Source organism: Nicotiana tomentosiformis, chromosome 6, assembly GCF_000390325.3.
Source record: "Nicotiana tomentosiformis chromosome 6, ASM39032v3, whole genome shotgun sequence".
NCBI classification, from domain to species: Eukaryota; Viridiplantae; Streptophyta; class Magnoliopsida; order Solanales; family Solanaceae; genus Nicotiana; species Nicotiana tomentosiformis.
Genome location: NC_090817.1, coordinates 115,210,128 through 115,229,558, shown reverse-complemented (window position 1 = coordinate 115,229,558; position 19,431 = coordinate 115,210,128). Strand labels below are relative to the sequence as shown.

Below are 19,431 nucleotides of genomic sequence, written 5' to 3'. Positions count from 1 at the left end.
GCTGCTGTTCTTGGTTACTTGTACAGGCAGATGTGCTGGGCGAGCATGGGCACCCAGCGAGACGTTGCAGGATTTTTGCCCCTGCTGCAGGTGAAAACGTAGTTGAGTACTCTCTTCATTATAACATACCTAGTAAAAATATACCTTAAATTTTACGTCCATGTTGTATATTAGATTTGGGCCTGGGAGTGGTTCCTGCAGTTGCAACCACCTCTACCACCCTTAGCTCCGGATGCACCACCTCCGTTTCTCTTTTTAGCTAGAAGGTGGGTTGATAGGCGAGGGTATGGACGGGAGTACGAGGCTCGACATAATCTACCATGTTGTAGGGATTTGTTGGATTTATTGGAGGGCGCACAGGTAAATGTATACCTAAGTTTACTTGGCCTGGCTTTATATGTGTTGTGTATACTCACATTTCCTGTTTTTACTTAATAGTTCATTTGGAGGCCATACAGCGACGAGCTAATAGATGGTTTGCCCGATTATTGCTCGACCGACCGAATTATGTGGGGCTCTTCCGTCCCATTGATGTGTCTCGATATTGTCGAGCATCAAGCCACCGACCGAGTACTTCGCCTGTTTGGTCGCCTGCAGCTTGTACTGCCACCGCCCGCTTGGCATATCACACATTACCAGCGGGATGATCGTTCGACGGTTGACCAGACATATGGGGCATGGCTAGAGGCACATATCGATATTTGGGACCAACGACATAACTTGATTCCTCCACCCTCTCCAACCCCCACCTGACCGTACAGATGGTGTGTATATTGGCTGATACCGCAGCATTACCCGACTTTTAGTCGGGAATCCCGTTTATTGCGCTGGCGCTCGGTACGTTCCATACTCCGGGAGGCCTGAGGCACTGGTATGTTATTTGGTATACTTACTTATAACGTTAACCTGGCGTTCCGTAATTTATATTTTACATATTGTATAGGCTATTGGCCTATATCTATTCCACTAGTTGGGACTGCAGATACAACAAAATACCCGCGAGGGAGCAGCCGCTTTGCATGAGTATGGCCGATAGGTTACCGATCTGGCTTCCCGAACATTGAGGTGAGCCCGGGTTGATGAGCACTTAGGATACGAGGCTGAGTATGTGGCACCAGAGTAGTACTATCGTGGGCCACCAGTGGAGCCAGAACGTGGTCGACATGGCAGGCATGCCCAGAGAGGTAGGGATGTCCCACGAGGTCGTGGGGGTTGGCGAGGAGGTGGTCCTCAGCAAGGGGCCGTTGAGGCACCTGTTGAGGATGTTGGAGTTGATCAGCCGGGTGACCACAATGAGCTAGACCATGCTCCTAGATATATGCAGTCATTCAGCTTTCAGCTTACTCTAGGGACTTTGCAGGTGACCCCGTCAGCTCCATTATTGATCGCGGGCATGACCATTACGCGACAGGAGTAGGATCAGTATTTTCCTGACCCATCGACCATTGCTGATGATCGTCCGACACGAGATGTGGATAGTGGGCACCGACTGAGTTATGGCTCATCATCGAGGAATGCTGAGGATCTTTCAGAGGCGCAGGTTTGTTTGTATTACTATTATTTATATTTGTTTTTATCTCATTGATTAGTCATAAATATCTAAATGTTTTTAAGGCTTCATCCTCGCCCGTCACGGAGGCCACTTTGTGAGATATTGACATGGCTGCGACAGATGATTATATTCAGGAGCCTGACGAGACCATGGTAAGACAATTTAAATTTATGTGACTTAACACGTACATTACTAATACATATTTCATATACTAAAATATCTTATTATTCTGTAGGTTACTGCTGGACTGACGACCCCTTCTACCGAGCCTACCAGCCCTACTGACAATCATGCTGCATCGCATCCTCCAATAAAGAGGCGACGTGATGAGGATGATACTGATAGTGTAGCTGGGCGGGATGGGATACACCTTAGGCCAACGACTGCTTTAAAGCATACAGGATGTGGGACACATTAATTATTTTTTATTTTATATACATACGACATTCAGTAAATAATAGCAACAATTTTTATTGTTTATATTATATGAGCATTATGTTTTTATTTCTCCGGTTCTTTGCTAATTTAATACTACCACACAAACACAAACATATCAACTTAACATAATTTAAATTCAGTACAACTAATGAAAATACATGACACGAAAAACATAAAGATAAAATACTACACTCAACATATACATATGTTTGTTTAGTCACTACCGCCTATTATTCTCAGCTCCAACCACTTAAATTTCTCTTCCAGCCTATTTTTTCCTTCTACCACCTCTTTTAGTTTCTCCTGCATTGCCACAATTTCTCGTTGCATTTGAGATCTGGCGTTAGTATTCACCGTTCATATTCCAAACATACTGCAAACATGATTTGTATGATTCCTGGTTAATGGGTTCATCATACCATTCCTCAAACATACACTGATTTTCGTCATTGCGTCCAATCAATTGATGACATATCCACTATTTGCGCCCAACATTACCATCTGACCAACATGCCTTCAAAATCGCACGTTTTCCACAATAGCACCTTGGTTGGTCATTGCGTCCAAACATTTGTTAATGCAAGAAAAATGAAAAATTTATGAAAAGTTTTTCTATTTGTTTTGGTTAAGCGCAGATAATAACTAAAATACGCTAGTTATTTATAGGCAAGACAATACACGTAACGTAGTATTTTACCGCGCTATGCTTCGCATGTTAAAGATTCTTTCGGGTACAAAATAGCTTTTCCAGAAGATAGCTTTTGCAGGTGAGCAGCTTTTTAGGTCGACAAGACAACACACAAAATGTAGTATTTCACCGTGTTATGCTTCACGTGTTAAAGATTCGTTCGGGTACAATACATAAATGGAAACCTAATTTTATTTATACATTCTATAATATAAACAAGTACATACACTTATTACAAAACACTACGCGTATCCTTGATAGTTTGGCACATTAGATGAACTTCCACCAGGAGCTGGATTACCACCGCCACCCAAACTAGCTGAAGGACATTTACGACGGTCGTGTCCTGTTTGCGAGCATATGCCATATTTGCGCGCATAAACGGTATCACCAACATCTATTTGGTTCCGTATACGCGTTATTTTTTTTTACTTGTCGTTGACGTACATAGTCCTTGTTACACAATATTTTAAATGGTTACAGCGGCCAATAATGCTCAGCACCCACTAGCTTCAACTGCCCATTATAGGTGTTTAAGTATGCAACAACACTATATTCTTTATCAACATAGTTGGTTGCCCCTAAACCTATATATTGAAAGCACTTGATGGCATGTGAGCACGACATGTGGTAGATGGACTATTTCCCACAAGAGTATAACCTTCTGGCTTCATTTACGGTGTGTGTATTATTCCCCCGGTTTTGATGGATAGCGGTGCGAATTTCAAAAATATTTCGCTCATTGCAATACTGTAAATATGAATACTAGTGTGCTCGTCACCTATATTTCTCAAATCTTTTTATTGGTATTGGCATAAATTCAACACCCCTTTCCATCAATGACGATACACCTCTAGCCCTTTCAATAAACCTCTCCGCCATCTGCTTGAATGACATCCGCACCATGGCAGTGACAGTCAATCCACGTGCAGACTTCAATAACCTGTTGAAAGGCTCTGACACATTTGTAGTCAGAATTCCCCATTTTCTTCCACCATCCACATGCAAAGTGCACTTGTCAAGCTCATGTCGCATCAACCAATGATAGGCTCCCTCGTCTTCCTGCCTCATAGATTCCATGCGCCTCTTGAATTTACACTCTTAGTGATCTGTTACAGCCATCCACATTAAATCATGCAAATCCTTGTTGGGATATGCTTTCTGAAAATTGGCCTTAAGGTGCCTCACACAATAACGATGATAGGTATACGATTCCTGCAATGCACGCAAATTCTGTACAGAACCTAAAATACCACCATGCCGATAAGATATTATACAAATACTTGAATGTTGTTTGATAACGTGCTCTTTCAAGTGGTTCAAAAATAGTGTCCATGTCTCCTGGCTTTCATTGGCACAATAGGAAAAGCTAAGGGAAATATACTTTCATTAGCATCTACTGCAACGGCGATCAACAACTTAATATCATACTTTTCATAGACATGAGTGCCGTCTATGGATATTACCGGCCGACAATGTAGAAAACCATTAATTGTTGGTTTAAGAATATATGTTTTGGTATTCTCGGACTCCGCTCGAGCTTCCAATCAACAACAGTCCCGGGGTTAAAGTATTGCAATGCAGCCATGTACCTGGGTAGAGATGCAAAAGACTTATCCCAGTTACCATAAATAATTTCAAATGCACGTTTGCACCCGAGAAATGCCTTTCTTTTGGTAATGGTGCACCCATATTCGTGGTGGACTGATGTTATACACTCTTTGATTTTGTTCCTTATGGACACTTCAATGTGTGGAATCAAAACAAGAGAAATCAAGTCAACATTCAAGTTAAAATGATTCCCATTGGATGTGTCCATTTCACAATTGTGGGTGCCAATGTATTTACCCACAACCCACATATTTATTTTCTTCTTCCTCGCATACATCATCCAATTACAACCCGTAAACCATCTACGATAGACTACCTTGTATACATCTGGAGATGAATCGTGTGTTGTGATCTCACGATACTCTTTTACGCTGTACATTAGCACCGCCCTGGTTAGGCGCGCTTTATCGGGAAAAAGCATGCCCTTTGATAGCACCCTTGCTCTAGATTCATCCCACATTGCTGTCCGAATTTCGTCAATATCCCTTGTGAGGGCATCCACATCCGGCATACTTGGCAAATGGTCAAGGTAGGGAATCTCCCCTGAATGAAATGCCACGCGGGACTCGTACACTCTTGGTCTAACGGGGGGTGGAGCATGCTCCCTAGTCAAATCAAGTCCAACATTCTCTTTCTCCTCATTATCACCCTCATCAGGGAAGGGTGTGTTAACTCCAGACTCATCGGCATTGTTGTCATAATCATTATTCTCTTCCTGACTCTGTGCATCTACCAGATCTCGATTAAATATGTCATCTTCTGGCAATTGAATAAGGACATGACCTTCAGGATGCTCGTTTTCACTGCACAACCAACAAAATAATGAGTTACTCAAATTGATAAATACTTTACATATAGTTATATCACTTCACTTACAAATCGTAATGTGTTGGCATCTCATGATGGATATTATCCTGTTAGTGATGACTCTCAGATGGACCACCATGATCCAACACACCAGACCTAGGCATATTCTAACTGGGCGTTGGTTCATAACCTGTAAAATTCATATATGGCTGGTATCCCCTGTGAAATATATGAGTGTTAATACAAATTCAATACAACAAAAATAAACACCGTAACACAAAGGAAAATTAAAGTTTACCACTCGTCTTGTGGATTATGTAAACTATGAGAGAAATTATTTCCTCGCTCCTCATTCGCCCGTGGAGATAAGTTTAGATCAGGACAAATTCTTTCAGTCGGAACCTGTTCGGCTAAAACTGCTCTAAAATAACCACCCGATGACTGAGGGATATCCCCGCTTTGCGCGACTTCATTATTGCGAACGTTTTCAACCTTGACGTACATTTCCAACATTTTTATCACAAGAAATTCCTGGTATTCATCAGGAGTCCTCAAAAAATCTCTTAGAGTTTCATCGTCCTTGATATTAAACTCAGCATAATAAGCAACCCATTGCGGAGTGACAGAATACGGATATCTTTCGGTTACTTTAAGGTTCACCGAATGTTTGATCACACTCATTTTTTTACATAACAACTATACCATGATCATTTAGGAGCTGCAACCGTAGGTACGTTTAATAACATGGCAGTAACAATGGGGACACATTCTATCATAGCAGTTAGCGGTTCGGCGACAGTATCCACCGATCAAGCTATGACCAGTTAGTTCTTGTATGAGTCCTGTTATAGTTGTCGACATATCTCTCTCTCACACACTACTAAAAAATGGTTCTATTGGAACTGTTAGAGAACTGTTACAATAGATTATGTATTGGAACGGTTTTAATCGTTCCAATAGAGTTAAAAGACTTTTGGGACACTTCTGAAGCAAAGCCGTTCCAATAGGATAATAACCGTCACCATAAATAAAGTTATGAAGGCAGTTTATAAAGGCGATACAATAGGGTTATTTATGGGAACAGTTTGGTAAAATAAAATATATATTGTGACGATTTATTTTTCCCTCCCTACTTTGCCTCCTACATATTTATTAAAAAAAGAAAAAATAATAGATGATCCCACCAAATTTTAATACTAAGCTAGCGTTTGGCCGTAGATTCTCAAATTTGTTTTAAAAAATCTAATTTTGGTGAATATTTGGTTTGAAGATGAATATCTGTTTGGACATAATTTTTCAAAACATATTTCACTTTTTTTTTTTGAAAAAATATGAAATGTGACTTATACCCATGGGTTATAAAAACTATCAAAATTACCTAACAATACCAAACAAACAAACTTGCTAATGATCCTGTATATGCAGAACCTTCATCAATGCCATTCATTATCATTATCACAAATCATAGTTCTGAATATAGATAAGTTTGGTACAAAATTATCATTATTATAATGAATTACATAATACACTATCTTAAAATCATAACCTAATATTTTAATATCAACTGCTAATAACACAATTACTAGCCACTATAATTCGTCAAATTGCAATAACATTACAAGATCCATCCGTCCAAATGAAAATGATAGTAATTAGCTGGTGGATTAGTTGGGTCATAATAGATGGTGATTTTTTTTTTTATAAAATATAAAAGTTTGGGATAATTTTTGAAATTTTTCAAAAATCTAACATTAATATTTTGGGCCAAAAACATGTCTAGAGCTAGTTTTGGGATTTGAAAATTTTATTTTCAAAATTTGCCAAAACATAGATAAAATATATAAACAAACATGTTTTGCCAAAAGTTTTTTGAAAAAAACTTACAAAATCTATGGCCAAACGGGGCCTAAGTCTTTAATTTATGGTAACTCAAAGATCCAGTAACTAACTTGTTCTAATCAGTTGGAAAGAAGTTATTCTATGCTTGAAAGGCAGAAGGAAGTCAATTTTTTGTTCTTGTGTATGCTCTTGGAGTTTTTAGTTTGTTTCAGTTCCAAGCTTTTGTAATATGCTAAGTACTTGGAACTATAGTCTGATACATGAAGCTATTTTAATATGTTATAGTTCAAGCTTAGTTTGTTCCATTCCAAGCTTTTATAATATCTAAGCAACCTTTGTTTTAAATTTTCAGTTCTTGCGTATGACCTTTGGCGTTTGATCTCCATTTGAATCTATATCTACTGTGTAGTCTCATATGTATGCTATCTTATTTGTCTTTGGCAGGTGAATAGGAAAAGAGAAAACTCATAACAAGAGGCTTATTGTGGAGGTAATAGTCTGGTCCCGTGTTAACAAGAAAATTATGTATCCATTGCCATTTTTGTTCTGGTGCTTCTTTTGTTCTTCTGGTGCTTAAGCGCAGAATTGATCTTTGAACAGACAAGACTTTAGACAAGATGATAGTCCTGGTGCTTCTTTTGTTCTGGTACTTCTTTTGTTCTTCAGGTGCTTAAGCAAGCAAAATTGATCTTTGTACAGACAAGACTTAAGACAAGATGATAGTCCTGGTGCTTCTTTTGTTCTTCTTTCACTTTGTTGCGGCGACATATATATATATATATATATATATATATATATATATATATATTTTTTTTTTTTTTTTTTAATGGCATCAAAGTATTTTGGGCAACCCACGACAGATAACACATTCAAATTCAAATTCAAGCCATTTATAAGATCAGATAGCAAGCCAAAAGAGATTAGAGAAACAGAGCAAGAGTTGGACCTGAATAAATCAACGTTCTCTTGAACCTTGGCTAAAATAGGGACCTTGAACGGAGAGCTCAAAAGGTATCGACTCGCCGACTCAAAGGGTGACAGCTTTTCCAATTATAAGAGTGGTGGTATGACTTATGAGAAGCAACCAGGATCGGAGACCACAGACGGAACCGCGTGCAGCGAATTAAATGTCTTCTACACCCCCAACTCCGATACAACTTGGCAGAAAAGAAATCTGGTGTTCCGGAAGAAGAATTGACGGAGCTTTTAATAACAACTGACTCAAAAACTCAAATGATCTGAATGGCAAACGGGGATAATTTTGGCTATGGTATTTTAATTTGTGGCTGCTGAACCAGAGGAGCTTAGTTTTGGGTTATGGAGTTCGGTGACTTTTTTGCTAACTAAAGGATGATGGCCTAACGCTAGTGGTGGAGCTGCTGCGGCGTTAATGGAGGAAATCCGGGGTAATTGGTATATGAGGAAGAAGGCGACGGTGTTCTTAATCCTAAGCTGCTAGGGTTCGTCCTGGCGACATATATTATGTTAGCTGTTGTTATTTTATCTTCTTTCACTGCTTTTTCTTTGTCGTCACTGCTGCTTTTTGTTTTAAATTTTCGGTTCTTGCATATGACTTTGGTAGGTTAATAGGAATAGAGGAAACTCTGGAGGTAATAGTCTGGTCCTTTGTTTCCACTTTTTCCTTTGGCTTTTCCTTGTCTTGCAATCTGAAACCATTACTTGGAAACCATCATATATGCATCCTTTCGAACTTAACATGTGAGGTGTGATGACCCAAAACGTTATTTTTAAATTTAACAAGTAATTCTGTATTTTAAGATCTCGAAAAGCACTATTTATCATTCTTCGACTTGCGTGCGCAGTCCGTACAATTTTTCGAAAAGTTTTTATGTGAAAAATAGATTAAAATGAGAAATAGAGCTTTAAAATTCAAGTGAGTTGACTTTGGCCAACGTTTTTAGCAAACGGACCCGGATCAATGTTTTGACAGTTCCGGTAGCTCCGTATCGTAATTTGGAACATGGGCGTATGCCCGAAATTTAATTTGGAGGTCCCTATCTCAAGTTATGACCATTTAACGGAACTAGCAATTTAAAGGCCAAATATTTCAAGTTTGACCACGGGGTTGACTTTTTGATATCGGAGCCGGAATCCGATTCTGGAAATTTGAACAGCTCCGTTATGTCATTTATGACTTGTGTGCCAAATTTGAAGTCATTCCGGATTCATTTAATATGCTTTGGCACGAAATTTGCAAATTGAAAGTTTAAAACTCAAAGTTCGAATCGGGGTGTGAATTGTAATTTCAGTGTTGTTTGACATGATTTTAGACCCCGAGTCAGTTCGTATTATGTTACGGCACTTGTTGGTATATTCGAGAGGGGTCCCGAGTACCCCGAGAGTGAAACGGATCGAAATCGGAACACGAATTGGACTTAAGCAAAATCTCAAATTTTGAGTTCTGGTGTAATCACACCTGCGGAATTTTGACCGCAGGTGCGAGCTCGCAGAAGCGAGACTTCCATCGCAGATGCGGCCTTCGCAGGTGCGGCCCTTGTGCGCAGATGCGGACGTCGCATGTGCGACATTTTGTCCGCAGATGCGGAACCTCGCCTGGCAGCCCCTTTTCGCATATGCGAGATTTTTCTCGCAGATGCGAGCTCGCATGTGCGAGCCCAGGCACCGCAGATGCGAAAATGCTGGGCAGAATACATAAAATCAGGTCTTATCCATTTTTACTCATTTTTGAGTTTTGAGTCTCGAATTTGGGCGATTTCAAGGGAGATTTTCACGACTTTGAATTGGGTAAATGTTCTTTATCATAAAGTGATTATATTTCACAAATTCATGTCTATATTCATCATTTATTTCGGATTTAGACGGAAGAAATTTAAATTTTTGTAAAACTTTTCAAAAACGAAAATTTAAGTTTTGAAGGTCCATTTAATAGCGGAATTGGACAAATTTGGTATGGTTGAACTCGTATCGGAACGGGTGTTCGGATTTTGTGAGTTTTTCCGGGATTTGAGACGTGGATCCCACTGCCGAATATTTTAATGAATTTCGGATTTTTATCCGGAAAATTTGTAAATTCATATGGAATTAATTCCTATGATTCGTATTGAATATATCGAATTGTTTGTGAATAGATTTGAAGCTTTCGGAGGCAAATTTAAAAGAAAAAGCTATGGTTGAATAATTGATTGGAATTTACAAAGCGAGGTAAGTATCGGGGTTAACCTTGACTTGAGGGAATAGAACCCTTAAATTGTTTGTTATGTGAATTGCATGTAAACGACGTATAGGCGAGGTGACGAGTGTCTATACGTCGTCAAATTAATTGTTTGCCTGCTTACTTGAAAAATTATAAATTATTTTTAATCATAAATTAATTATTATAATAATTATTTCTCTCTTATTCTTTACAAATATAAATTCTTGAATTCCTGCATTAATTGTTACATGTTATTTGAATTATGTGCCTTAATTGTTATTTGACATTTAACATAATAAATATTAAACTGCCTATTTGCTCCCTGATTTCTATAATAATTTGATTTGTCATTGTTTGCTTCATAATTAAACCATAATTATTGTATGCTTGTTGTCTTGTAATTTTATATTAATTGTTATATTTGTTGGGAAAATTTCTTCTATAAGAATTGGTAAATGAAAATGTTGGAGGAGCGGGTTGCACATCGCAACATGATTGATTATAATGAATATATTGGAGGATCGGGTTGCACGCCGCAACAGACTTATTAAAAGTCAATATTGGAGGATCAGGTTGCACGCCGCAATAAACTTGTTAAAAAGTTAATATTGGAGGATCGGGTTGCACGCCGCAACATACTTATTAAAAGTCAATATTAGAGGATCGGATTGCACGCCGCAACAGACTTATTAAAAGTCAATATTGGAGGATCGGGTTGCACGCCGCAACAAACTTGTTAAAAAGTCAATATTGGAGTATCGGGTTACACGCCGCAACAGACTTGATTAAAATGAATTCGTTGGAGGAGCGGGTTGCATGCCGCAACATAACTGAATGTGGATATACTGTGAGAGCGGGTTGCACGCTGCAACAGAAATAATGGAAATGATAATTGGTTATGACTGCTGAGTTGCCTTCAATTATTATAAATGAATTACCTAATTTATTCCTATTATTGTTGTTGTTACTAATATTGCGTACATGTTAATGTAAGTGAACCGCCTTAGCCTCGTCACTACTTCGTCGAGTTTAGGCTCAGCACTTACCAGTACTTGGGGTCGATTGTACTGATACTATACTCTGCACTTCTTGTGCAGATTTTGGAGTTGGTCCCAGCGGCGTACCATAGACTTGCTCGGATTTCAGCTATCAGAGGAGACTTGAGGTATAACTGTATGGCGTCGGCAGTTCTGAAGTCCCCGTCTATTGTACTTAAGCTGTGTGTTTATTTTCAGACAACTTTATATTATTCAAACCTTTATTTGTATTTATTCTAGAAGCTCGTGCACTTATAACACCAATTCTGGGATGGTATTTAGATACCGTTATTATTATGGATTTTTTTCAAAATTGCTTCTGCATTTGCTTTCTTGTTATTAATACATTTAAAAACTGTTTTAAAATGGATAATATTATTCTAACGTCTGCTTGCCTAGCAAGTGAAATATTAGGCGCCATCACGGTCCGAAGGTGAGAATTTCGGGTCGTGACAGTTGGTATCAGAGCACTAGGTTATATAGGTCTCACGAGTCACGAGCAAGCTTAGTAGAGTCTGAAGGATCGGTACGGAGACGTGTGTACTTATCTCTCAGAGGCTATGAAGTTTAGGAACAATATTACTTCTTTCTTATCCTGTCGTGTGATTTTATTCTATCATCGATGATTGAACTATTCTACTCTTATTCTCTCGCAGATGGTGAGAACGCGTAATACTTCTACCGATGGACAGGGACCAGAACCCCCGGTGGCAACTATGGCCAGGGGTAGAGGTCGAGGCCGAGGTCATGCTAGAGGCCGAGGTAGAGGCCGAGGTAGAGCTCAGTCTAGAGCTCGAGCAACTGCACCTGTTGTAGAATCTCAGGTAGACCTTCAGGAGGAGGTCCCAGTTCAGAATGTACCAGTTGGACCAGTTCAGGTCCCGGAATGATTCATAGCCACTCCAGTGCTTCAGGACGCTCTAGTCCGATTGGGTAGTCTTATGGAGGGTATGGCCCAGAATGGTACATTTTCAGTGGCACCAGCCGTCTCATAGGCTGGGGGAGGAGCACAAACTCCCACTACTTCCGCCCCGGAGCAGATGGCTCCCCAGAATCAGGCTCCACCAGCCCCGCAAGTTGGGGTAGTTCAGCTAGTTGTTGCAGCACAGACCGGTGATAGGCCCGCCATGTCTTTGGAGGCCTTATTGAGACTGGATAAGTTCACTAATCTCTTTCCAGTTCATTTCAGTGGTACACCTTCTGAGGACCCACAAGATTATCTTCAACGCTGCCATGAGGTGCTGCGGAACATGGGTATAGTTGAGACCAATGGGGTTGATTTTGCTGTATTTCAGATGACGGGTTCCGCCAAGAGGTGGTGGAGAGATTATACATTGACCCGACCAGTCGGATCACCTGCACTTACCTGGGAGCAGTTCTCTCAGCTATTTCTGGAGAAGTTCCTACCTATCACGTTGAGAGAGGAATTTCGCAAGCAATTCGAGCGTCTACAACAGGGCAGTATGACTTTTACTTAGTATGAGTCCCGTTTTGTGGATTTGGCCCGCCATGCTCTCCTTTTACTACCTACGGAGGGAGAGAGAGTGAGGAGGTTCATTGAGGGACTCACTCACCCTATCAGACTTCAGATGGCCAAGGAGACCGGAAGTGAGATTTATTTTCAGGCGACTGCTAATGTCGCAAGGAGGATCGAGATGGTTCTTGCACAGGAAATAGGGCAGAGTTCCGATAAGAGGCCTCGTCAGTTCGGTGGTTATAGTGATGCCTCGTCTGGAGGCCGGGGTAATTTTGGTAGGGGTCATCCTCCCAGACCGTTTCATTCAGCACTTCATGTATCTCTCAGTGCTTTAGGGAGTCACGGTCCTAATATGCCTTACTCTGGGCAGCCAATATTCAGTGAACATTCACCTCCTATCAGTTCACCACCACTCTAGAGTTACTACAGTGGTTATCCGGACCATCTGGGTCAATTTCAGCTTCAACAGCCATGGCATCAGGATGGGTGTTATGAGTGTGGGAACATTGGTCACATAAGGAGGTATTGCCCTAGATTGGTGAGTAACAGATCTCGGCAAGATTCTCCTGCCATCATACGAGCACCGGTTGCTTCACCGCCTGCTCAGCCAGCTAGAGGTAGGGGTCAGGCAGTTAGAGGTGGAGGTCAGGCCATTAGAGGTGGAGGTCAGGCCATTAGTGGTAGAGATCAGACCGTTAGAGGTGGAGGCCAGCCAGTTAGAGGCCGTCCCAGAGATGCAGTTTAGAGTGGTGGGGCTCAGCCCCAATTTTATGCTTTTCTAGCTAGGCCTGAGGCCGAGTCATCTGATGCTGTGATCACAGGTATTATTCCAGTTTGCCATAGAGATGCTTCAGTTCTATTTGATCCAGGATCTACTTATTCCTATGTGTCCTCCTATTTTGCTTCATATTTGGTTGTGCCTTGTGATTCTCTAAGTGCTTCTGTGTGTGTATCTACACTGGTGGGAGACTCTGTGGTAGTAGATCATGTCTACCGTTCGTGTGTGGTTATAATTGGTAATCTTGAAACTAGTGCGGATCTTCTACTTCTTGATATGGTAGATTTTGATGTCATCTTGGGTATGGATTGGTTGTCTCCTTATCATGCTATATTAGATTGTCATGCCAAGACAGTGACCCTATCTATGCCGGGGTTACCTCGTTTAGGGTGGAAAGGAACTCCTGGCCATTCTGCCAGCAGGGTTATTTCTTATATGAAAGCTCGGCGTATGGTAGAGAAAGGATGTCTAGCCTATTTGGCTTATATTCGCGATCCCAATGCGGATGTCCCTTCTATGGACTCAGTACCAGTTGTTCGTGAATTTTCGGAAGTGTTTCGTGCATATCTGTCGGGGATGCCACCCGACAGAGATATTGACTTCTGTATTGATTTAGCTCCGGGCACTCAGCCCATTTCTATTCTACCATACCGTATGGCCCTGCCAGAGTTGAAAGAATTGAAAGAGCAGTTGCAAGACTTGCTTGATCAGGGATTCATTAGACCCAGTATCTCACCCTGGGGTACACCAATATTATTTGTAAAGAAGAAAGATGGCTCGATGCGGATGTGTATAGACTATCGGCAGTTGAACAAGGCCACTATCAAAAACAAATATCCGCTGCCAAGAATTGATGACGTATTTGATCAGCTTCAGGGTGTCAAGGTATTTTCAAAAATTGATTTAAGATCTGGTTACCATCAGTTGAAGATTAGGGCATCTGATGTTCCTAAGACAGCTTTTCCTACTCGGTATGGGCATTACGAGTTCCTAGTGATGTCATTTGGGTTGACAAATGCTCCATCAACATTTATGGATTTGATGAATCGGGTGTTCAAGCCTTATTTGGATTCTTTTGTGGTTGTATTCATTGATGATATCTTGATTTACTCCAGTAGTCGAGAGGAGCATGAGCATCATCTTCGAAGTGTGCTTCACACCTTGAAGAATAATCAGTTATATGTCAAATTTTCAAAATGTGAGTTTTGGTTAGACTCAGTTGCCTTTTTGGGACATGTTGTATCGGCAGAAGGCATAAAGGTGGATCTTAAGAAGATTGGGGTTGTTCAGAATTGGCCTAGACCTACTTCGGTTACAGAGATCCGGAGTTTCCTGGGTTTGGCAGGTTATTATCGTCGGTTCGTGGAAGGATTTTCATCTATAGCAAGCACCTTGACCAGACTAACCAAGAAGGGTGTTCTATTCAGATGGTCAGACGAGTGTGAGTTGAGCTTTCAGAAGCTCAAGACCGCTTTGACTACGACGCCATTATTGGTATTACCCACAGGTTCAGGATCGTATACGGTATATTGTGACGCATCATCTCATATTGGGCTTGGTGCAGTATTAATGCAAGATGGCAAGGTAATTGCATATGCGTCGCGTCAGTTATAAGTTCACGAGAAGAATTATCCTGTTCATGACCTAGAATTGGCAGCCATTGATCATGCGCTGAAGATTTAGAGGCATTACCTCTATGGTGTCTCGTGGGAGGTATTTACTGATCATCGCAGCCTTCAGTATCTGTTCAAACAAAAAGACCTTAATTTGAGGCAAAAAGATGGATGGAGTTGTTGAAAGACTATGATATCACCATTTTGTATCACCCCGGAAAAGCCAATGTGGTGGCCGATGCCTTGAGTAGGAAGGCTGTGAGTATGGGCAGTCTTGTGTATATTCCGGTTGGTGAGAGACCATTAGCTGCATATGTTCAGACTTTGGCTAATCAGTTCGTGAGAATAGATGTTTCAGAACCCAGTCAGGTTCTAGCTTGCACACTCGCTCGGTCTTCTTTATATGAGCGCATCAGAGAGAGGCAATATGATGATCCTCACTTACTTGTCCTTAAGGACACGGTGTGGAACGGTGATGCCAAACAGGTTGCTGTGGGGGAAGATGGGGTTCTACGAATGCAGGTCCGTATTTGTGTGCCTAATGTGGATGGGCTTCGTGAATTAATTCTTGAAGAGGCACACAGTTCCAGGTATTCTATTCATCCAGGTACCGCCAAAATGTATCAAGATTTGCGGCAACATTATTGGTGGAGGAGAATGAAAAAGGATATAGTTGCATATGTAGCTCGGTGTCTGAATTGTCAGCAAGTTAAGTACGAGCATGAGAGACCTGGTGGTTTGCTTCTGAAGTTAGAAATTCTTGAGTGGAAGTGGGAGCGTATCACTATGGATTTTTTTTGTTGGGCTCCCACGGACTCAGAGAAAATTTGACGCAGTTTGGGTCATTGTGGACAGGCTCACCAAGTCAGCACATTTCATTCCAGTGGCAGTTGCCTATTCTTCAGAAAGGTTAGCTGAACTTTATATTTGTGAGATTGTCTGCCTTCACGGTGTGCCCGTGTCTATAATTTCAGATCAAGGTACGCAGTTTACCTCACATTTTTGGAGGGCTGTACAACGTGAGTTAGGCACACAGGTGGAGTTGGGTACAACATATCATCCACAGACAGACGGACAGTCAGAGTGCACTATTAAGATATTGGAAGATATGCTCCGCGCTTGTGTTATAGACTTTGGAGGTTCTTGGGATCAATTCTTGCCACTTGCGGAGTTTGCTTATAATAATAGCTACCAGTCGAGCATTCAGATGGCTCCATATGAGGCATTATACGGAAGGCGATGCCTATTGCCAGTTGGTTGGTTTGAACCGGGAGAGGCTCGGTTGTTGGGTACCGATTTGGTACAGGATGCCTTGGATAAGGTAAATATTATTCAGGATCGACTTCGCACAGCTCAGTCTAGGCAAAAGAGTTATGCCGACCGTAAAGTTCATGATATTGCATTAATGGTAGGAGAAAGAATATTGCTCTGTGTTTTACCTATGAAAGGTGTAATAAGGTTCGGAAAGAAGGGCAAGTTGAGCCCTAGGTATATCGGACCCTTTGAAATTCTTGAAAGGGTGGGCGAAGTAGCCTACAGGCTTGTATTACCACCTAGTTTATCAGCGATTCATCCGGTGTTCAATGTGTCTATGCTCTGGAAATATCATGGTGATCCGTCCCATGTGTTAGATTTCAGCTCAGTCTAATTGGACAAAGATTTGACTTACGAGGAGGAGCCGGTGGCTATTCTAGCCTGGCAGGTCCGACAGTTGAGGTCAAAGAGTTATCCTTCAGTTCAGGTGCAATGGAGAGGTCAGCCGGTAGAGGCATCTACCTGGGAGTCCGAGTCGGACATGCGGAGTAAATATCCACACCTTTTCTCCAGCTCAGGTACTTTTTCTAACTCCGTTCAAGGACGAACGTTTGTTTTAGAGGTGGAGAATGTGATGACCCAAAACGTCATCTTTAAATTTAATAAGTAATTTTGTGTTCTAAGACCTCAAAAAGCACTATTTATCATTCCTCGACTTGCGTGCACAGTCCGTACAATTTTTCGGAAAGTTTTTATGTGAAAATGGATTAAAATAGAAAATAGAGCTTTAAAATTCAAGTGAGTTGACTTTGGCCAACATTTTTAGCAAACGGACCCGAATCAGTGTTTTGACAGTTCCGATAGCTCCATATCGTGATTTGAAACTTGGGCGTATGCCCGAAATTTAATTTGGAGGTCCCTAGCTCAAGTTATGACCATTTAACGGAACTAGAAATTTAAAGGCTAAATATTACAAGTTTGACCACGGGGTTATTATTTGATATCGGAGCCGGAATCCGATTCTGGAAATTTGAACAGCTCTGTTATGTCATTTATGACTTGTGTGCCAAATTTGAAGTCATGCCGGATTCATTTAATATGTTTTGGCACGAAATTTGCAAATTGAAAGTTTAAAACTCTAAGTTCGAATCGGGATGTGAATTGTAATTTCAGTGTTGTTTGACATAATTTTAGACCCCGAGTCAGTTCATATTATGTTACGGGACTTGTTGGTATATTCGAGTGGGGTCTCGAGTACCCCGAGAGTGAAACAGATCGAAATCGGAACAAGAATTGGACTTAAGAAAAATCTCAAATTTTGAGTTCTGGTGTAATCGCACCTACGGAATTTTGACCGCAGGTGCGAGCTCGCAGATGCGGTTTTCGCAGGTGCGGCCCTTGTGCACAGATGCGGACGTCGCATGTGCGACATTTTGTCCGCAGATGCGGAACCTCGCCTGACAGCCCCTTTTCGTAGATGCGAGATTTTTCTCGCAGATGCGAGCTCGCATGTGCGAGCCCAGGCACCGCAGATGCGAAAATGCTGGGCAGAATACATAAAATCAGGTCTTAGCCATTTTTACTCATTTTTGAGTTTTGAGTCTCGGATTTGGGCGATTTCAAGGGAGATTTTCACGACTTTGAATTGGGTAAATGTTCTTTATCATAAAGTGATTATATTTCACAAATTCATGTCTATATTCATCATTTATTTCGGATTTAGACGGAAGAAATTTGAATTTTTGTAAAACTTTTCAAAAACGAAAATTTAAGTTTTGAAGGTCCATTTAATAGCGGAATTGGACAAATTTGGTATGGTTGAACTCGTATCGGAACGGGTGTTCGGATTTTGTGAGTTTTTCCGTGATTTGAGACGTGGATCCCACTGCCGAATATTTTAATGAATTTCGGATTTTTATCCGGAAAATTTGTAAATTCATATGGAATTAATTCCTATGATTCGTATTGAATATATCGAATTGTTTGTGAATAGATTTGAAGCTTTCGGAGGCAAATTTAAAAGGAAAAGCTGTGGTTGAATAATTGATTGGAATTTACAAAGCGAGGTAAGTATCGGGGTTAACCTTGACTTGAGGGAATAGAACCCTTAAATTGTTTGTTATGTGAATTGCATGTAAACGACGTATAGGCGAGGTGACGAGTGTCTATACGTCGTCAAATTAATTGTTTGCCTGCTTACTTGAAAAATCATAAATTATTTTTAATCATAAATTAATTATTATAATAATTATTTCTCTCTTATTCTTTACAAATATAAATTCTTGAATTCCTGCATTAATTGTTACATGTTATTTGAATTATGTGCCTTAATTGTTATTTGACATTTAGCATAATAAATATTAAACTGCCTATTTGCTCCCTGATTTCTATAATAATTTGATTTGTCATTGTTTGCTTCATAATTAAACCATAATTATTGTATGCTTGTTGTCTTGTAATTTTATATTAATTGTTATATTTGTTGGGAAAATTTCTTCTATAAGAATTGGTAAATGAAAATGTTGGAGGAGCGGGTTGCACATCGCAACATGATTGATTATAATGAATATATTGGAGGATCGGGTTGCACGCCGCAACAGACTTATTAAAAGTCAATATTGGAGGATCAGGTTGCACGCCGCAATAAACTTGTTAAAAAGTTAATATTGGAGGATCGGGTTGCACGCCGCAACATACTTATTAAAAGTCAATATTAGAGGATCGGATTGCACGCCGCAACAGACTTATTAAAAGTCAATATTGGAGGATCGGGTTGCACGCCACAACAAACTTGTTAAAAAGTCAATATTGGAGTATCGGGTTACACGCCGCAACAGACTTGATTAAAATGAATTCGTTGGAGGAGCGGGTTGCATGCCGCAACATAACTGAATGTGGATATACTGTGAGAGCGGGTTGCACGCTGCAACAGAAATAATGGAAATGATAATTGGTTATGACTGCTGAGTTGCCTTCAATTATTATAAATGAATTACCTGATTTATTCCTATTATTGTTGTTGTTACTAATATTGCGTACATGTTAATGTAAGTGAACCGCCTTAGCCTCGTTACTACTTCATCGAGTTTAGGCTCAGTACTTACTAGTACTTGGGGTCGATTGTACGGATACTACACTCTGCACTTCTTGTGCAGATTTTGG

At 40.5% G+C, this 19,431-nt stretch overlaps 1 protein-coding gene across 2 annotated transcripts; it reads right to left on the bottom strand.

The window, feature by feature from the left end:
- Positions 1–2,852: 2,852 nt before the first annotated feature.
- Positions 2,853–8,636, bottom strand: LOC138893397 (uncharacterized). 2 transcript variants are annotated; one of them, XM_070177706.1, is made up of 3 exons: positions 5,395–8,636; positions 5,166–5,315; positions 2,853–5,092 (listed from the first exon to the last, which is right to left on the bottom strand). In XM_070177706.1, exons 2-3 carry the CDS (start codon positions 5,183–5,185, stop codon positions 4,141–4,143), a joined length of 972 nt encoding a protein of 323 aa, XP_070033807.1. In that variant the 5' UTR covers positions 5,186–5,315; positions 5,395–8,636; the 3' UTR covers positions 2,853–4,140. The 2 variants fall into 2 exon arrangements, with proteins under 2 accessions (XP_070033807.1, XP_070033808.1); XM_070177707.1 differs by having other exon boundaries at positions 7,882–8,631.
- Positions 8,637–19,431: the final 10,795 nt, after the last annotated feature.